Genomic DNA, 19,707 nt, shown 5'->3' with positions numbered 1-19,707 from the left:
TGATTTAACGCATTCGCCTTATCTCTGGGTGCACTTATTAAATTTTGCCCATTCAATGATTATGTTTTTTCTGTTCTTGAAATACCCTTCTATAGTTTTCATGAGTTCAGCATAAATAGTTTGCTTCTCATTGATTCCTTGGCTTATGAGAATGTAGTCTTGTGAACTCCCCCATGGCGTATAACAATGTACTGATCTGCTCTTTGTCTGGTCTCTGTGCTAAACCTGACGCAGAACAGTACCTCTCGAACCTCAGGACCTACTTCAGCCATGTCTCTACTTGGTTTGGACCTGCTCCTCACTAGAGCTTCTGGCAAAGGCAATGACGTTTCCATTTCCTTCTGTTTTTTTTCAATGTTATTGTTTCTTCTCCGATCACTTTTCCGCTGCCACCGTATAATATCTGGGTTACTACACTTTTGGAACCAAATAAAGATAATAGTCTGTGTAACTGAAGTTTCTTTACAAACTTCTATCATCTATGGCTGCCAGTACAATACTCCTCACATGAGGCTCTGTACAATCTGTGACATTACAACCTGTAAGGATGCTAGGATGCTTACAGTCTATTTTATATATCTACCTAGCAACAACCTATATCACGTTATACTACAAACCTTAAACCCCGGAAGGAGGTCCTGCAACCCATCTTGCCAACTCTTTGAAAGAGCTATCTAGTCGGTCCCTTTCTCCCACTCTTTTCACACAGCCCTGAAATGTTTCTGTTTCAAGTATTTATCCAGAACATAACTCATTGCATATAAGAAATTCTCATCCCGCTTTTTTTTTTTCCTGCCAATTATCTTAAACCTGTGTCCCCTGGTTACTGACTTAACCCTAAGTAGAATAAATAAGAACATGTTTCCATCAAAATCCCCCATAATTTTGAACATCTCTACTAAACTGAAAGGACTGTTTTCTCTCCACAGACACTGCCTGACCTACTGAGTATTTCTAGCATTTTCTGTTTCAATTTCAGATTTCCAGCATCCACAATTTTTGTTTTAGCCTTCTCTGTACCAGGGAACAATCCAGATTTTCTAGCCTCTCCACAGAATAGAAATCTCTCATCCCTGGCACCATTCTGATAAATCTCCCCTCCACCCTGTTGCTTGACATGCTTGTTTTTGTTTTTTTAAGGAATTTATGGTTAAACTGAATAAATATTGGACCATTTTTTTTAAGTCATTAAGAGGACACTGAGGGAACCAGATTGGCAACAATGTTACTGGTTATCACATGACTCAAATTAAAGATAGAACAGAAACCTTGGTAGCAGGGGCAGAGAAGTAACAAGTATCCCTTGATTGGACAAGCAGCAGAGCGCACATGGGATGGGCAGAAAACCCTCAAAACATTTGGTTGTGGGTCAGTATGTGTTTTGCCTTCTGGAGTGAGCAGCTGATAAAGTCAAGTCTGCTGAAGAAGTGTAAAAAGAGAAAACCACAACGCAGCTGCTCACTTTCCAGCATCTCGGATGGACCCTGAGAAGTCCACTGTGTCAATTCATCTTGTTTCCTGTATTTGAAGAAGGTTTTCTAAATTACTTTTCAACGCCGCCTGAAAAGAACTGTTCTAAAAGATCTCAGTGACCTGTTTACGTGTACACAGACGTTAGACTGTATGCCAGTTTTGGAACAACATATCTTATCAAGTTCTGATGAAGGGTCACTGACCTGAAACGTTAACTCTGCTTCTCTCCCCACAGATGCTGCCAGACCTGCTGAGTATTTCCAGCATTTCTTGTTTTTAATCTCATCTGCTGTTTTCTTCAAAAATGAGCACATAATCTGCCCGAGTTTTTTTGTCAGTAACAGAGCTCTGAATTTATCAAAATACATTTTTTTCAGTTAACCAGTGTATGTATATGTGTATTATGTATGTGTGAAGGGACTAAGGTTAAAAATAAGGGACTTTAAAATTTCAATCTGTGTGTTTATGCTTTACTTCATTACTGGTTAAGACTTGTTTCATAATAAATTGATAATTTTATTGTTCATTAAAGAAACCTGGTTAATGTGTTCTGTTCTGGGGAAAATCGGGTATATGATTGACCGTATCGATAAGTGGGAAAATTTAAAATATGTCGTGGGACTAAACAGTGTACACCTCCCACCTCGCTTGTATCATATATTTTTCCTCTCCTCATTCTTCTCAAAATGCACTTGATATTTCTCTGCATTACATTTTATCTACCCATTTCACCAGTCTATCCTCCCGACGTCTGTTAATATCCTCACTGGTTATTACATTTCTTACTGCCCATATATTTATAGCCTTTTCTCAAATAAGATGAGTTATCTTCCTGTTTTCAGAATGCTGAACCTGTACTGTGTCAGATAGCATTGTATAATCAGCAATGCTAGAGGCTATGATTTCACATGCGTAATACTAAATTTGGTGGTTCAAATGTATGAAAGTGTTAATCTTGCCAAGTCCAAAGAGCGATCATTTTATTTATTGAAATGGTGAGAGATTTTGCTATTAAAATTTCCACATGCTTGTTTTATATGTAGCAGTTTTTTTGGGTCTGTATCCTACAATGGAGTTTGCAGTCTAGTAATTAAATGCATCAAGAAATAAATGGGTACTGCATCGGTCAGTGCGTAGTGTTATCAGTGATCTGGTCTAGTTGAGAAATTAGAATTTGACTATCTCTGAATTGTTGTAAGGGCTCCCATGAGTTTGGGCAATTTCCATGAAGTTCCTAGTCGCTACATAAGCTATACAGCAGGTGCCAGGGAGGCTTGAGAGCACAGCGGGATTAGCGGAGATAAAAGGAGCAGTGGAGAGCAAAAAAGAAGCAAGGAGTGGCATCACGGGATGGCAAGTAGGTGACTGGCTGGTGCGTAGTACCTTTATTCCTCTTTAAGTTAGGGCAGTGGTTAAACTCAGAGCTGGAAAATTATAACTACTTAGACTAATATTACAATCTAGATAAACTAATTAATAAACCAAAAATATCAAGTGAATAAAAACCTTAATATATGTAAAACAAGGTTAGATCGGGATGGCAGGGCAGGGCAGGTAGTGGGTCACAACTGCCAGCACATGGGAATTGGTGGACAGCATCACAATCTCGGGCAGCCGATATTGTGGTGTCTGCTACTCAAGGAACTTTGGCTCAGTTATTGACCTGGAATCTGAGCTGCTGATATTGTGGGGGATCAGGGAGGGTGAGAGTTTGTGGTAACATTGATTCAGGAGACAGCCACACCTCTTAGACTAGGTATAGATAGGTTCAGTGAGTGGGCAAAGATCTGGCAAATGGAGTATAATGTGGGAAAATGTGAAATTGTCCATTTTGGCAGGAAGAATGAAAAAAAAAGCATTCTCTAAATGGTGAGAGATTGCAGAACTCTGAGATGCAGAGGGATCTGGCTGTCCTAGCGCATGAATTGCAAAAGGTTAGTATGCAGGTGCAGCAAGTAATTAGGAGAGCTAAGAGAATGTTATCATTCATTGTGAGGGGAACTGAATACAAAAGTAGGGAGGCTATGCTTATATAATGCATTGGTGAGACCACATCTGGAGTACTGTGTACAGTATTGGTCTCCTTATTTAAGGAAGGATGTAAATGTATTGGAAGCAGTTCAGAGGTTTACTGGACTAATACCTAAAATGGGCAGGTTGTCTTATGAGGAAAGGTTGGACAGACTGGGCTTATATCCGCTGGAGTTTAGAAGAGTAAGAGGCAACTTGATTGAAACATATAAGATTCCTGACGGGTCTTGACAGGGTGGATGTGGAAAGGATGTTTCTTTTTGTGGGAGAATCTAGAACTAGGGGGGCACGGTTCAAAAATAAGGGGTTGCCCATTTAAGGCAGAGATGTGGAGAAATTTTTTCTCTGAGGGTCATGAGTCATAGAGATACAGCACTGAAACAGGCCTTTCAGCCCACCGAGTCTGTGCTGACCCATTTATACTAATCCTACATTAATCCCATATTCCCTACCACATCCCCACCATTCTCCATCCACCTACCTACACTAGGGGCAATTTACAATGGCCAATTTACCCATCAACCTGCAAGTCTTTGGTTGTGGAAGGAAACCAGAGCACCCGGCGGAAACCCACACGGTCACGGAGAACTTGCAAACTCCACACAGGCAGTACCCAGAACCAAACCCAGGTCGCTGGAGCTGCGAGGCTGCGGTGCTAACCACTGTGCCGCCCAGTCTTTGAAACTCTTCCTCAAAAGGCGGTGGAAGCAGAGTCTTTGAATATTTTTAAGGCAGAGGCAGATAGATTCTTGATCAGCAAGAGGGTGAAAGGGTATCGGGGATAGGCGGGAATGTAGAGTTGAAGTTACAATCAGATCAGCCATGATCTTGAATGGTGAAGTGGGCTCGAGTGGCCTAATCCTGCTCTTTCTTCATATGTTCATAGTCAGTGGTCAGGGACAGGCGGATGTGACTGTGGGGACCCAGGATGCAGTGGCCTTGTCCAGCAGGTATGAGGTATTTGCTACCCCTGTGTGGATGAGAACAAAGACTACACAGAGGATAGGCAACATGACATGGAACCTTGGTACAGCAGGACATTCAAGTGGGGGAGTAAAAGGGAATGTGGTAGTCATAGGAGCATAATATAGTCAGGGGATAAATACAGTTCTCTGCAGCTGTGACGAGGAGTCCCAAAGGCTGGGTTACCTGGTGGGTTTCCGTGTAAGGATATTTCCTTATTGCTGGAAAAGAACTTAGAGCATGAGGGGAGGATTCAGATGTTGTGGTCCATGTAGGGACCAACAACATTGGTAGAACTAAGAATGAGGTTCTGCTGAGGGAGTTTGAAGAACTAGAGTCCAAGTTAATAAGCAAAAACTCAAAGTCAGTAATCACTAGATTACTACCTAAGCCATGTACAAATAGACAGTCAAACAGATCAGAGAGTTGAATGTGTGGCTCAAAGATTGGTACCAAGAGCAAAAAGTCTGAGGATTGGAACAGCTTTAGAAACTAGCAAATGATGACCAAAATATTCATAGAGCAAGAAAGTAGAATATACAACAAAAATTTCTATTTACATAGCGCCTTTAACATAAAATGTCCCAAAGTGCTTCACAAGAGCATTATATCACAAAGTATGACACTGAGCCACAAAAGATGACCAAAAGCTTGGTCAAATAGGTAGGTTTTAAGGAGTGTCTTAAAGGAGGAAAGTGAGGTGGAGAGACAGCGAGGTGCAGGGAAGGTATTCTAGAGCATGGGGCCGAGGCAACTGAAGGCACAGCCACTAATAGTGCGATTAAAATCAGGGAGACACAAGAGGCCAGAATTTGAGGAGCGCAGATATCTTGGAAGGTGGTGGGGCTGGAGGCGGTTACAGAGATAAGAAGGGGCAAGGCCACTGAGGATCTGAAAACAAGGATGAGAATTTAAAAATCAAGACGGTGCTTGACCAGGAGCTAATGTAGGTCAGTGAACACATTGATGATAGGTGAACGGGACTTAGTACGAGTTAGGACATGGGCGGCAGAATTTTGGATGACTTCAAGTTTATGCAGGGTAGAATGTGGGAGATCAGCCAGGACTGTGTTGGAATAGTCAAGTCTACAGGTACCAAGGCATGAATAAGGGTTTCAGCAGCAGATGAGCTGAGACAGGGGCGACGTTAGAGGTGGAAATAAGCAGTCCTAGTGATGGCACGAATGAAGTTGGAAGCTCATCTCAGGGTCAACTGTGACATTAAGGTTGTGAACAGACTGGCTTAATCTGACTGTTGTCAGGGTGAAGGATGGAGTCAAGGATAATCCTTGGGGGACAAGAGAGATAATTGTGTGGTTCTCTTGCTAGAAGATAGATAAGAATGGAACCAGGTGAGAGTAAACCAGCAAGAAATATAAAAGGAGATTGTAAGAGCTTCTACAAGAGGAAGGGAGTAGCAAAAGAAAACATGTGTCCCTTAGATGTTGAGATTGAAGAAATTATAATGGAGAATAAGGAAATGGCAGAAACGTTAGACAAATATTTGTGGTCTGTCTTCACAGCAGAAGACACAAAAAACATACCAGAAATTTATTCATTTAAAATGAATAAATGAGAAATTGAGAATTTCTACCTGATCTTGCAATAAGTACTTCCACACTGCCATGTCCTTGTATCCAGGTGTTGAGGAAAATCTACCCTTTATTTTGCTGATGAGTTGATCAATTCCTTTCAATTTACTCTTGTAAACCCTAAATTAAGGACAATGCTCATTTTGTGGAGATTTGCTGCAGGAATAATCTCTAAGATATGCTGTATTCCTGTGCACTGTTTCATAATCGTGTTGTAAAAACAGACTCGAGCACTTTGCATTGAAAGCTAATTAATAGCCTACAAGTTAATTTTTAAGAGTTACAAGTTTAGTTGTTGTGATAATGGAAACTGGTCCTGGCAGCACTACTGTAAGGAAGATGTATATACAGTTGATTTGAAGGAGAAATTTGCAGGGCTACGGGAAAAACAGAGGAGTGGGAGTTATTGGATAGCTCTACAAAGAGTTGGCACAATGGGCTAAACGGCTGTCTAATGTGCAGTATGTAGTATGACTGTTGTTGCCCAAGATATACTGTCCTGAAGAAATTTAAATATACAATCAAAACCATAATCTCCAATGAATGCATCAATCACTGTTTAGGTTAATTCAGCACAGTGGAAAAATCCATAAACATTACTTTTATAAAATGATTGGTGTACAATCGTAACATTCAAGGTTCCCTATGACATTGAAAAAATTGCCAATAAAGGCAAGTTACGTTAGGACTAGATTTTAAATTTACAACTCAAATCATTCCCATTACTTCCAAAGTTTGAAAGTTGTTTTTTTTTTAAAAAAAGGTGCGCGCGCTGTCAATAGGTGTGCCAGATATTAACACTTTCCCCCAAGCCAACGTGTGGTGGGGAATGATTTCAGAAGGTGGCAGTAGCCCTCTATTAGTGTACCATGCTGTTCTAAAAAGCAAGCATTTAGCCCTCGAGGAAATCAAGACTGATTGTTAACTGTGGGGCAATGGCAGTGTCTATATCACTGCATGATCAGAGACCAGGAATCAAGCCTTGTATCGCCAAGCTCTGCACTACATTATAGGGACATATTTTTAAATTTACAAACATTAAAAAATGGCAGAAATTCACTATAGTAGATAAGCCTAATATTACAAGCAGAAAGGGAAAGATTCAAGGGACTACTCCGGCTGCATTAGGAATTCAACTCCAATGGTGTAGATTACAACCATGTACCATTGCATTCAAGTTGAGTAATATTTTATTGGCAAAAATGGTCAACATTACCTCTATACAAAGATATGAAAACCAACTACTTAACACTCCACCAAGGAAAGTCCCAACATATCACACTACCATTAATCAACAAAGAAACGTCAGTTTCATACACACACCATCCACTTTGTACAAGTCCTTACATTTTGTATTCAGGAAGGAGCATCAAGTACCAAACATATTGCTACAGTATGTTGGTACCAATACAAAGCTATATCAGTTCATTTTCACAAAAAAACCAAACACACTGTATCATCTATCACAGGTTCCTCAACAGAAATGGAGGATAAGCCTGAGAATGTTTTGTAACGTTCAGAACTTTGTCGTAGAAATGGTCTGTTCATCAACTCTTTACTTTTTGGTTGTTTTACGTATCAGTGCCATTCTCTGCAAGAAAAAAGCCGTATGGTCATGTAAAGACAATGATTTAATTTGCGATTCTTATTTGAAAATGTTAACCTAAGACAAAACGTGACCCGGATGTACAATCTATACCACTAAAATGGATGAAATTGGATAAAACATATATAAACAATGCATTAGTCAAACAAGAAATCAATGAGCATTAAGCTCTCAGTTAAGTAAAATGGATACTTTTTTTTTAGGTCAATTGTGAAAATTTATGGGAAAATATCCCTTGAATAAAACACCCAGTGAAGTTGTACTTTCTCAAAGAACAGTGGGGTGGCACAGTGGTTAGCACCGCAGCCTCACAGCTCCAGCGACCCGGGTTCAGTTCTGGGTACTGCCTGTGCGGAGTTTGCAACTTCTCCCTGTGACCGCGTGGGCTTCCGCTGGGTGCTCCGGTTTCCTCCCACAGCCAAAGACTTGCAGGTTGATAGGTAAATTGGCCATTGTAAATTGCTCCTAGTGTAGGTAGGTGGTAGGAGAATGGTGGGGATGTGGTAAGGAATATGGGATTAATGTAGGATTAGTATAAATGGGTGGTTGTTGGTTGGCACAGACTCAGTGGGCCGAAGGGCCTGTTTCAGTGCTGTATCTCTCCATGACTCTATAACACAAAAAGGATAAGCAAGAACAGCTGCAGTCCAACAAATTTAGTCACTTAGCCAATCAAATTTATTCTTCCCCAGCCCAAAAAGGCAAGGGCGTGAACAAACTGCTCTACCAAAGGGAACATAACTTGAATTTCAACCATTTTTTTGTTTGTTAGATCATTCATAAAACAAGAGGGAGAAAGAATACCCACAACAGTAATGTCTATTCAGTGTTGTCCTGATTCCCAATTCCATTGGCGAATAGCCAGATATTATGACATTATGGCAAGCACTGCAGAAAGTCTCCTGCTTTGTCCTCCTATGCTATGAAATGTACTAATTTTCTTCACCTCAGAAGATAAATAAACTCCAACAGGAATTCAACCCCAGGGCCTTCTAGCTCTGAACCAGGACCTTGGGCCAACTGGGCTACCTAACACTTCAGTAAACTGGAACATAATTTCATATCAAGAAATCTAACGTTGACTATAACCAGATGCTGGGACATGAGCTAGAATGTTTGGAAGACTTGGCTTGGCAAATTTTCAGTTCTCCCTCCCTAGGGACAATATATGTAACTCCCACTTTAAAATCTAGCTGTCATTCATAAATCAGTACAAAAACTATACTGGTTATAAAGTTAATTCCCAGTTTAACAGGATACTTTAAATATACTAAAAAGCTTGCAAAATAAAATAATGCAAATATAATTGCTAGAATTATCCTCGAGCTCAAATTATTTAAGGAACTATAATCTTTGAACAAATTAAAAAACTACAGGAGCTGGAATTAAAGTCAGTTGTTCTCCCTGTTCTTTAAAAGATCAAGTTGCTTGATTAATGTATTGATTATAGAATAAGGCACACAAGGTCTAAGAGGAAGAGGTCAATTCTACTGATGTAAAACATAATCACTGAAGCAGTGAAGAGATGTGCGAGGAGAAATTAAAAAAGAACCCTCATTATTTTATAAGTGGAGAACAAAGTGACATGCCATACACACTTAAACAGTCCAAGCGTCAATATATTGCAGGCTAACATAGCTATTTGTGTAAAAAATATTTTCACACTATATTAAAATATACTTTTAAAGAAGCCTTATTTCTAACCTGTTTATGAGCTTCTGTTGTGCAGGCCTTCTTATACGGCCTAATTTCATCTGAACCAAATCCTGGTATCCACATATTCCACTGGCGTTCTGTGCAAAAGTGTACACACTTTCAATTACCAACAATGATTCAGTGTTTCTGAGAATATACTTTACAATAGGCAAAGCATGCACCAAGACATAAACCACTATAAAATTCTGAATAAAAAGTAAAAGCTTCCATCACATTCCATTAGTCAATACAACCTGAAAATTACAGTGGCTTCATCAGCCAATAGCCCAGAGATTAGTGCAGCAATATTTTAACAGACTTCTTAAAAACAAAAGACATTTTGGTCATTTTAACCATAATTGTATTATTTGATAAAATATAGTGCCAAACTGACTGATAAAATATTGTACAACATTCAAAAATTGCAAGAACAAAGTACAATATCAATAACGTTGAGGTGAATTATTAAATTATTTTTGCTTACCAATTATTAAGTATCACTGTCAATAATGACGTGTGGGCAGCTGTAATTGTACATTCTCTTCAAACAAAACTGCTATGCTGCATCTTAAACTGCACTATTTGCAGCAAGTCTACACAATGTTAATGCATCATGCCACATACCAAAACAATTAGTATTCTGATGAGCCACATCTCAACTCATCATTCTCTATTGGTGCTGATCTCCCATTCATTTCCCTTTTCTCCCCCGAAACCAATAACCATTATTTGTTGAAGAAAGAGTTCAGATAAACACTTATTTTACTTAAAAGCAACCAGAAGCCCCATCTCATTTATGATTTTTCAATAAGTTGTTAAAAAAAAATGATTAGAACTTGATGCATTCTCAAATGCAATGCCTACCGAAACAAAACACAAAAGCTTACAAGCAGACTTCATTGCTCCCAGTGGTTACTATGCTTCATTAAACATCAATGCTGAAAGTTACTGTAACAAGTAAATATAAATATCGGTGTCCTGGCCAATATTTATTCCTCGACTAATACAAACTGAAGAGAGAGATTACCTGGCTATTATCTCATTGCTGTTTGTGGCAGCTTGTGGTGTGAAAATTGCCCGTCATGTTTCCTACATTTCCAACAATGACTACACTTCAAAAATTGAACGTAAAGCACTTTGGGATGTCCTGAGGCTGTGAAAGGCGCTATATAACTGCAATTCTTTTCTTTTTATTTGCAGTTTAGTTTCAGGTTAGAGTTTTATAAAACACCAAAAGAGAAAATACTTCTTCAAAACATACCAAGATGCAGTTGAACATCCTTGACTTCCAGTGTGTTTGACTTGCGGTGACGTGCTAGTTGACATGCGGCACTCACTACACTTTCAATAAAATCATCAGCAATCTGCAAAAGCATCTGCATGTGGGAGACACAAAAATTGCTTTTGATGAAAATATTCCATGTAATTGAAGCAAAGAAGCACATGGTCCTTACCTACAGATGTCATGAAAACAATTTGAGGTACATTACAAGTATTATGATTTTAGGTTTTATTGTGTTCAATACCAAACACCACATGTAAGCAAACCATTGCTCCCTATAAACCAGAGTATGACTTTACATGCACAATATCTGCCTTGTAGCTTTGCACAAGGGTCAAATACTGCTAGTACAATGAGCTAATTCAAGTGACATGAGCCTTCAGACAGAAGACTTATCTCTATTAGACCACATGATCCTATAAATTACAAACCAGGTATAATAAAAGTAAAGGTTTAACAGCAGCAACATTATTATACATTTATATAGCGCCATTAACATAGGGAGAGCACCCACAAGATGACAAGAATTAACACCAAGCCAAAGGAAGAGCTATCAGGACAGGTATTAAGTTTTTAAGGAAACTCTTAAATGAGAAAAGGAGAGGTTACATGAGGGAATTCCAGAGCTTAGGACCTAGAAGGCATGACCACTAAGTGGGGGCCAGGGTGGTGGGGTGTGGGGGAAGCAGTGAAGGAATGGGGGATGGACAAGAGTACAGAGTTAGAGGAATGCAGAGTTCTTGAAGGGTATACAAGTATGCAAGTTGTTGTTGGGTGTAGGGCTGGAGGAGATTACAGAGAAATGGAGGCATTAGGCCTTGGAGAGATTTGAACACAAATATGAGAATTTAAAAACTGTTGGTGTACCAGGTCAGAAAACACAGGGGTGATGGATGAGAGGGTTCGAATACAGGCAACAAAGTTTTAGATGACCTCAAGTTTTTGGAGGGTGAAAGGTCTAAGGCCACCAGGAGACCATTGGAATAGTCCAATCGGGAGGTAACAAAAGCATGGATAATGCTTTCAGAAGCAGATAAATTAAGGCGGGGAAGAGATGGACATTATGCAGGTGGAAGTGGGCAGTCTCTGTGACAAAATAGGCAGATTTAACTTACACCTTCAGATACAAAAATAATAAATGACAGGACACTCCACCAACTTAGTAAAACTAAACCTAGACCAGCATCTGTAACATAAAACTTAAGAGATGAGGTCTTACCTAATAACCAAAGTCTTAAAATATTCATATCTACCTCAATAAACTCAGACGTACTAATGGACTGGAAAAACAGACCAACAGCTCTCTCTCAAACAACACAAAAGCAAAAATACTGCGGATGCTGGAAATCTGAAACACGAACAGGAAATGCTGGAAACACTCAGCAGGTCAGGCAGCATCTGTGTAGAGAAAAGCAGAGTTAACGTTTTAGATCGATGACCTTTCATCAGAGCTGGCAAAGGTTAGAAATGTAATAGGTTTTGAGCAAGTGAAAGGGGGTGGTGGAGAAGAACAAAAAGGAAAATTTGTGACAGGATGGGGGGGGGGCAGGAGACATTAAGTGACAAAAGGTTTCATGGCACAAAGCCAAGTAAAGAAACAAAAGACATGTCTAGATGAGGTGTAACTGGCTGTATAGCAGCTGTACAAACACAAACTAAAGGGATTAAGAAAGAAACAGGGGGACTGGGGGAACCAGCAAAAAAAAAACAAGAAAAGGGAAAAAATTGGGACCCGAAGTTATTATCGAAGATGAAGTGCTGTCCTCGAGCTTGTGTTGCTACACCCACCCTTTTACCTCCTCCCTGTCCAGGGCCCCAAACACTCCTTCCAAGTGAAACAGCGATTTACTTGTACTTCTTTCAATTTAGGATACTGTATTTGCTGCTCACAATGTATTTCCTCTACACTGGGGAGACTAAACGCAGACTGGGTGACCACTTTGCAGAACACTTCAATTCAGTCTGCAAGCGTGACCCCGAGCTTCCGGTCACTTGTTATTTTAATTCTCCACCTTGCGCCCACTCTGACCTCGATCCCTGGCCTGCTACAGTGTTCCAATGAAGCTCAACGCAAGTTCGAGGAACAGCACCTCATCTTTCAACTGGGCACTTTACAGCTTTCGGGACTCATTTGAGTTCAATAATTTTAGATCCTAACCTGTGGTACCGTTTTTGCTTTTCCTTTTCTTGGTTTCTTTTGCCGGTCACACGCCCCCCGCCCATCCCCCAACTTTCTTAAATCATTTTGTGTGTGTTCAGCTGGCTGTTATACAGCCACTTACACTTCATCCAGTCACCACTTCTTTGTTTCTTTACTTGGCTTTGTACCATGAAACCCTTTGTCATGTAATCTCTCCTGCCCTCCACCCTATCATAGACCTTCCCTTTTGTTCTACTCTCATCCCTCCCCCTTTCACTTGCTCAAAACTTTACATTTTTAAACTTTGCCAGTTCTGATGAAAGGTCATCGACCTGAAATGTTAACTTTGCTTTTCTCTCCACAGATGCTGCCTGACCTGTAGACTTTTTCTACCATTTTCTGGTTGTGAAACAGCTCTCTCCGCCTGGGTAAACAGCTGTCAATCCACTGCCACAAACTGTGGAGCATCCTCCAACTATATACAACAAATTACTAGAGTTCAAATTTCACTGTTCTTTGTCAAACAAAAGGTACAATGGCACCTGGTTACTTTAGTCAGAGCATAATAGGCATTCTAACCTTATTCTAATTTATCTTAAATGACTAACTTCAGAACAAAGTAAGGAACCTGGCTTCATGAATTTGCAGGAACACTTGCAAAAAAAAAGGTCTCATCCCTTTAGTGCTACATTCCAGACAGGATTAAATTGGATTCTGTTTGCAGTAAATACATCAAAGGAAACAGTGTGTTTCTTTAAGCCCTTTATCTTCTTCTTTGGCCTCCTTGTCTCGAGAGACAATGGGTAAATGTCTAGAGGTGGTCAGTGGTTTATGGAGCAGCGCCTGGAATGGCTATAAAGACCAATTCTAGAGTGACAGACTCTTCCACAGGCGCTGCAGATAAAATTGGTTGTCGGGGCTGTTACACAGTTGGCTCTCTCCTTGCACTTCTGTCTTTTTTCCTGCCAACAGCTAAGTCTCTTCGACTCGCCACACTTTAGCCCCGCCTTTATGGCTGTCCGCCAGCTCTGGCGATCACTGACAACTGACTCCCACGACTTGTGGTCAATGTTAAAGGACTTCATGTCGCGTTTGCAGACATCTTTAAAGTGGAGGCATGGACGGCCGGTGGGTCTGATACCAGTGACGAGCTCGCTGTACAATGCGTCCTTGGGGATCCTGCCATCTTCCATGCAGCTCACATGGCCAAGCCATCTCAAACACCACTGGCTCAGTAAGGTGTATACGTTGGGGATGTTGGCCGCCTCGAGGACTTCTGCGTTGGAGATACGATCCTGCCACCTGATGGCAGGAAGATGGAATTCTCCGGAGGCAGCGAAGATGGAATGAGTGGAGACGTCGCTCTTGGCTGACATACATTGTCCAGGCCTCGCTGCCATAGAGTAAGGTACTGAGGGCACAGGCTTCAAACACTTGGACTTTTGTGTTCTGTGTCAGTGCGCCATTTACCCACACCCTCTTGGCCAGTCTGCACATAGCAGTGGACGCCTGTCCCATGCGCTTGTTGATTTCTGCATCAGGAGACAGGTTACTGGTGATAGTTGAGCCTAGGTAGGTGAACTTTTAAACCACTTCCAGAGTGTGGTCACCGATATTGATGGATGGAGCATTTCTGACGTCCTGTCCCACGATGTTCATTTTTTTGAGGCTGATGGTTAGGCCAAATTCGTTGCAGGCAGCAGCAATCCTGTGGATGAGTCTCTGCAGACACTCTTCTGTGTGGGATGTTAATGCAGCATCGTCAGCCAAGAGGAGTTCCCTGATGAGGACTTTCCGTACTTTGGTCTTCGCTCTTAGGCGGGCAAGGTTGAACAACCTGCCATCTGATCTTGTGTGGAGGAAAATTCCTTCTTAAGACTTGAATGCATGTGAGAGCAGCAGTGAGAAGATCCCAAACAGTGTGGGTGCGAGAACACAGCCCTGTTTCATGTCACTCAGGATAGGAAAGGGGTCTGATGAGGCACCACTATGCTGAATTGTGCCTTTCATATTGTCATGGAATGAGGTGATGATACTTAGCAGTTTTGGTGGACATCCAATCTTTGCCAGTAGTCTGAAGAGACCACGTCTGCTGAGCAGCTACCACCCGCCTCAAACTGGGCAGCCCTGGGTCAGAAAGGTTCTATCCCACCACAGTCCACCTGCTTTAATGGGTGCTTGGAACTCAGTGTCATTGCCCGACAAGTGGACTGTAACACCATATCAAACAGCACGACCAAAAAAGGAAAGAAGGTACCAGTCCTTTGTTTTGCAAGCTGGAACATCAGAACTGTGTGTCCCGGCCTGTCGGAAGACCTTACACAAATCAACGACACTTGGAAGACCGCCATCAACAATGAGCTCAGTAGACTCAATGTAGACATTACAGCACTTCAGGAGACACATCTCCCTGCGAGCAGATTTCTAAGAGAGCAAGACTACACCTTCTACTGGCAGGATAAGGATCCTGAAGGACCAAGACGGCATGGAGTGGGCTTCGCCATCAGAAACTCTTTGCTCAGCATGATACAGCCACCTTCAAATGGCTCGGAACGCATACTGTCCATCCGAATGCTCACCGCCTCTGGTCCAGTACACCTACTCAGCACGTATGCTCCAACACTCTGCTCCCCACCTGAAGTTAAAGACCAGTTCTACGAGGAACTCCATAATATAATTAGTAGCATTCCCAATACCGAACATTTTTCCCTGCTGGGGGACTTCAACGCCAGGATTAGGGCCGACCAAGACTCATGGCCCTGCTGCCTTGGGCGCTACGGCATTGGAAGGATGAATGAGAATGGACAGAGACTGCTGGAGTTGTGTACCTATCACAAGCTCTGCATTGCCAACTTGTTCTTTCATACTAAACCCTGTCACCAGGTTTCATGGAGACACCCAAGATCACATAATTGGAATCAGCTGGACCTCATCGTCACAAGGTGAACCTCTATAAACAGTGTCCAAATCACATGCAGCTTCCACAGTGCGGACTGTGACACCAACCACTCCCTGGTCTGCAGCAAAGTTAGACTCAAACCAAAGAAGCTACATCACTCCAAGCAGAAAGGCCGCCTGCGCATCAACACTAACAGAATTTCTTATCCACAGCTGTTACATAAGTTTCTAAATTCACTTGAAAAAGCCCTTCAAAACACACCTGCAGGGGATGCAGAGACCAAGTGGGCCCACATCAGAGATGCCATCTATGACTCAGCAATGACCACCGTTGGCAAACATGAGAAGCCGAATGCAGACTGGTTGCAATCGCACTTTGAAGAGCTGGAACCTGTCATAGCCGCTAAGCGCTTTGCACTGTTGAACTACAAGAAAACCCCCAGCAAGTTAACATCCGTAGCACTTAAAGCAGCCAGAAGCACTGCACAAAGAACAGCCAGGCGCTGTGCAAATGACTACTGGCAACACCTATGCAGTCGTATTCAGCTGGCCTCAGACACCGGAAACATCAGAGGAATGTAGGATGGCATTGAGAGCTTTTGAGCCAACCATCAAGATCGCCCCTCTCAAGTCTAAATCAGGGGAAATGATCACTGACCAACGCAAGCAAATGGACCGCTGGGTGGAGCACTACCTAGAACTATACTCCAGGGAAAATGTTGTCACTGATACCGCCCTCAATGCAGCCCAGTCTCTGCCAGTCATGGATGAGCTGGACAAACAGCCAACAAAATCGGAACTCAGTGATGCCACTGATTCTCTAGCCAGTGGAAAAGCCCCTGGAAAGGACGGCATTACCCCTGAAATAATCAAGAGTGCCAAGCCTGCGGCACTCTCACCACTCCATGAACTGCTTTGCCTGTGCTGGGATGAGGGACCAGTACCACAGGACATGTGCAATGCCAATATAAGCACTTTAGATATAAAAAAAAATCATGACATTAAATAGGTCAAATTTCTGAGCTGCTACAAAAGGTGTTATGAAAGAATTATGCTTTTAACACCTTCACCCTCTAGTAGCTGGAGTAGGCCATTTGGCCCTTTGAGTCTTCTCCAAAATTCAATAAATTCATGGTTGATCTTCTACCTCGACTCCACCAGCCCCATATAATGAGAGGTGCCCTTGCATGTTTAATGTCGACGATGTTTTTGCACAAGTTGCTGGAAATGTGAGATGGAAACGGTGCAGCAGCCTCCACAGGGCATCTAGTACCTGAGTGAACAGGGCAAGCAATTATATGTCTCCTTAACTAATCAGATTGAAGCAGTGTGAAATAAACAGCGCAAGGACTGAAGGAAATGTAAATTAGAGCGGGTGAATGTGATGTCTAATCAGGAACAGAAAGAAAGAAAGACTGGATTGAGAGAGAAAAAAAGACGGAAATAGTAACATTTAAGTTTTACATTTAAAAAAATCCTCCAACATCGGATGTGCCGAGGATCATCTTCAAGTCCTCACTAGATACAGGAGAGGTACCAGATGACTGGAGGTCTGCAAATGTGGTACCATTGTTTAAAAAGGGTGCGAGGGATAAGGCAGGTAATTATAGGCCAGTCAGTCTGACCTCGGTGGTGGGTAAATTGTTAGAATCAATTCTGAGGGACAGGATAAACTGTCACTTAGAAAGGCATGGATTTATCACGTTTAGTCAGCATAGATGTGTTGGGGGAAGGTCATGTTTTACTAACTTGATTGAGTTTTTTGAGGAAGTGACAAGGAGGATTGATGAGGGTAGTGCAGTGGATGTGGTTTACATGGATTTTCGTAAGACTTTTGACAAGGTCCCATATGGCAGACCGGTCAGAAAAATGAAAGCCCATGAGATACAGGGGAAGGCGGCAGGTTGGATCCAGAAGCTGCTCAGTGATAGGAAACAAAGGGTGGTAAATCGACGGACATTTTTGTGAATGGAAAGTGGTTTCCAGTGGTGCTCCACAGGGCTCAGTGTTGGGTCCCTTGCTGTTTGCGGTATATATTAATGATTTGGACTTAGATGTGGGTGGCACGATTGAGAAATTTGATGACACAAAGATTGGCCGTGTAGTTAATAGTAAGGAGGAAAGCCGTGGACTCCAGAATGAAATCAATGTTTTGGTTGAGTGGGTGGAAAAGTGGCAAATGGAATTCAATCCAGAGAAGTGTGAGGCATTTAATTTTGAGAGGGCAAATAAAGCGAGGGAATATACAATAAACAGGAGGATATTGAGAGGGGTGGAAGTGGGAGACCTTGGAGTGCATGTCCACAGGTGCCTGAAGGTGACAGGACAGGTGGATAGAGTAAAGAAGGCATATGGATTGCTTTCCTATATTGGCAGAGGTATAGAGTACAAAAGCAGGGATGTGATGCTGGTACTGTATAGAGCGTTGGTTAGCCACAGCTGGAGCATTGCATACAGTTCTGGTCACCACATTACAGAAAGGACACAGTTGCTCTGGGGAGCGTACAGAGGAGATTTACAAGCATGTTGCCAGGGCTTGAAGGTTGCAGCTATGAGGAAAGATTGTATAGGCTATGGTTGTTTTCCCTGGAACTGCGGAGGCTGAGGGGTGACTTGATTGAGGTGTACAGAATTATGAGGGGCCTAGATAGAGTGGACAAGAAGGACCTGTTCCCCCTGGTGGCGAGGTCAGTTACCAGGGGGCACAGATTTAAGGTGATTGGTAGAAGGATTAGAGGAGACATGAGGAAAAACATTTTCACCCAGAGGGTGGTGGGTGTCTGGAATTCACTGCCAGGAACAGTGGTGGAGGCAGAGACCCTCAAGACTTTTAAAAAAGGTACCTGGACATGCACTTGAGGTGCTGTAACCTGCAGGGCTATGGACCAGGTGCTGGAAGGTGGGATTAGTTTGTGCAGGTAGTTTACTCGGCCGGCGCAGACACAATGGGTTGAACGGCCTCCTTCTGTGTTGTACTTTTTCTATGGTCCTAACAATTAAAACCTGAATGAATGAGACTCCGCACTTGTAATAGTTAAATTTCCAAAGACAGAGTTTGAATGACAATAAATAACATTTATCACGTAGTTAAAAGGGTACTTAGACTTGAAATGACTTAGTTTTCTGTGGCGAGTTTACTGCATATCTACTGTGCAAGTAGAGGAACATTTAGTGCATTTGAATAGTGAGGCAGAGAAATGCCATTTTCACAAAGCCAACAGAACAGTGCATCTCCAACAGATTTTTGATTTGAGTCACGCATCTGCCCTTGCTTGAAGTTGCTGGACTATTTGGCTAGCCATTACTTTGGCGACAAATTTTGGGGCAATATATACCACAGCACTGCTTGCCCAACAAGGTGGTGGGTTGCAGCTTTAAGTACACAGTTCGCACAATTTCTTTCCTGCCTCTCCTCTCCATTGTGTAAATCAGCAATGGGGTTAATGTTGTTTCTTGACCAAGTTTATACCAACAGTCTGCCATCAACATTCTGGTTAATTCCTGACAAAAATCTGATTTTGCCCACCCTCTCAATGAAAATTTTGACACCTTACTAGCAGTTTAGAAGAGTAACAGTCCATTCGTGATTGCCATTTATACAAGGTACAAAAAGTAGTAGGGGGGTACAATAAAATGAGAAAAAAATGTTTAATGCTCCAACTATTAGAATGCAACATTGATTATCATCTCTTGCAATTGGAGGATGAGTGTTCTTGGGAATAACAGTGAATCGATGTCAGAAGGTTGTGGATTCGAGACCTACTCAAGGACTTCAGCACAACAATCTAGGCTGACATTCCTTGCAGTACCGAGCAGATGCTGCACTGTCAGAGGTTATCATCATAACTTTTGGGTATGATGTTAAATGCCCTCTCTGATGGGCGTAAACACTGTTTAAGGCGGCTCGCCTTGTGACAATGAGGTCTAGCTGGTGCCAACGACGTGATCTTGGGTGCCTCCATGAAACCTGGTGACAGGGTTTAGTGTGAAAGAACGAGTTGGTGATGCAGAGGTTATGATAGGTACA

The 19,707-nt window shown here is 42.0% G+C and overlaps 1 protein-coding gene across 3 annotated transcripts in view; it reads right to left on the bottom strand.

The window, feature by feature from the left end:
• Positions 1 to 7,231: 7,231 nt before the first annotated feature.
• taf12 (TAF12 RNA polymerase II, TATA box binding protein (TBP)-associated factor) overlaps positions 7,232 to 19,707 on the bottom strand; it is a 45,282-nt gene continuing 32,806 nt past the window's right edge. For all 3 annotated transcript variants that reach the window (XM_068011695.1, XM_068011696.1, XM_068011698.1), the window contains 3 exons: positions 10,622 to 10,736; positions 9,370 to 9,458; positions 7,232 to 7,650 (listed from right to left, as the gene is read on the bottom strand). In XM_068011695.1, the coding sequence (XP_067867796.1) occupies positions 7,615 to 7,650; positions 9,370 to 9,458; positions 10,622 to 10,736 (240 nt within the window). In that variant the 3' untranslated portion in view covers positions 7,232 to 7,614. The remainder of the gene's footprint in view (positions 7,651 to 9,369; positions 9,459 to 10,621; positions 10,737 to 19,707) is intronic.

This window comes from Heterodontus francisci, chromosome 31 (genome assembly GCF_036365525.1).
Source record: "Heterodontus francisci isolate sHetFra1 chromosome 31, sHetFra1.hap1, whole genome shotgun sequence".
NCBI classification, from domain to species: domain Eukaryota; kingdom Metazoa; phylum Chordata; class Chondrichthyes; order Heterodontiformes; family Heterodontidae; genus Heterodontus; species Heterodontus francisci.
This window is presented reverse-complemented; position numbering and strand designations above follow the sequence as displayed.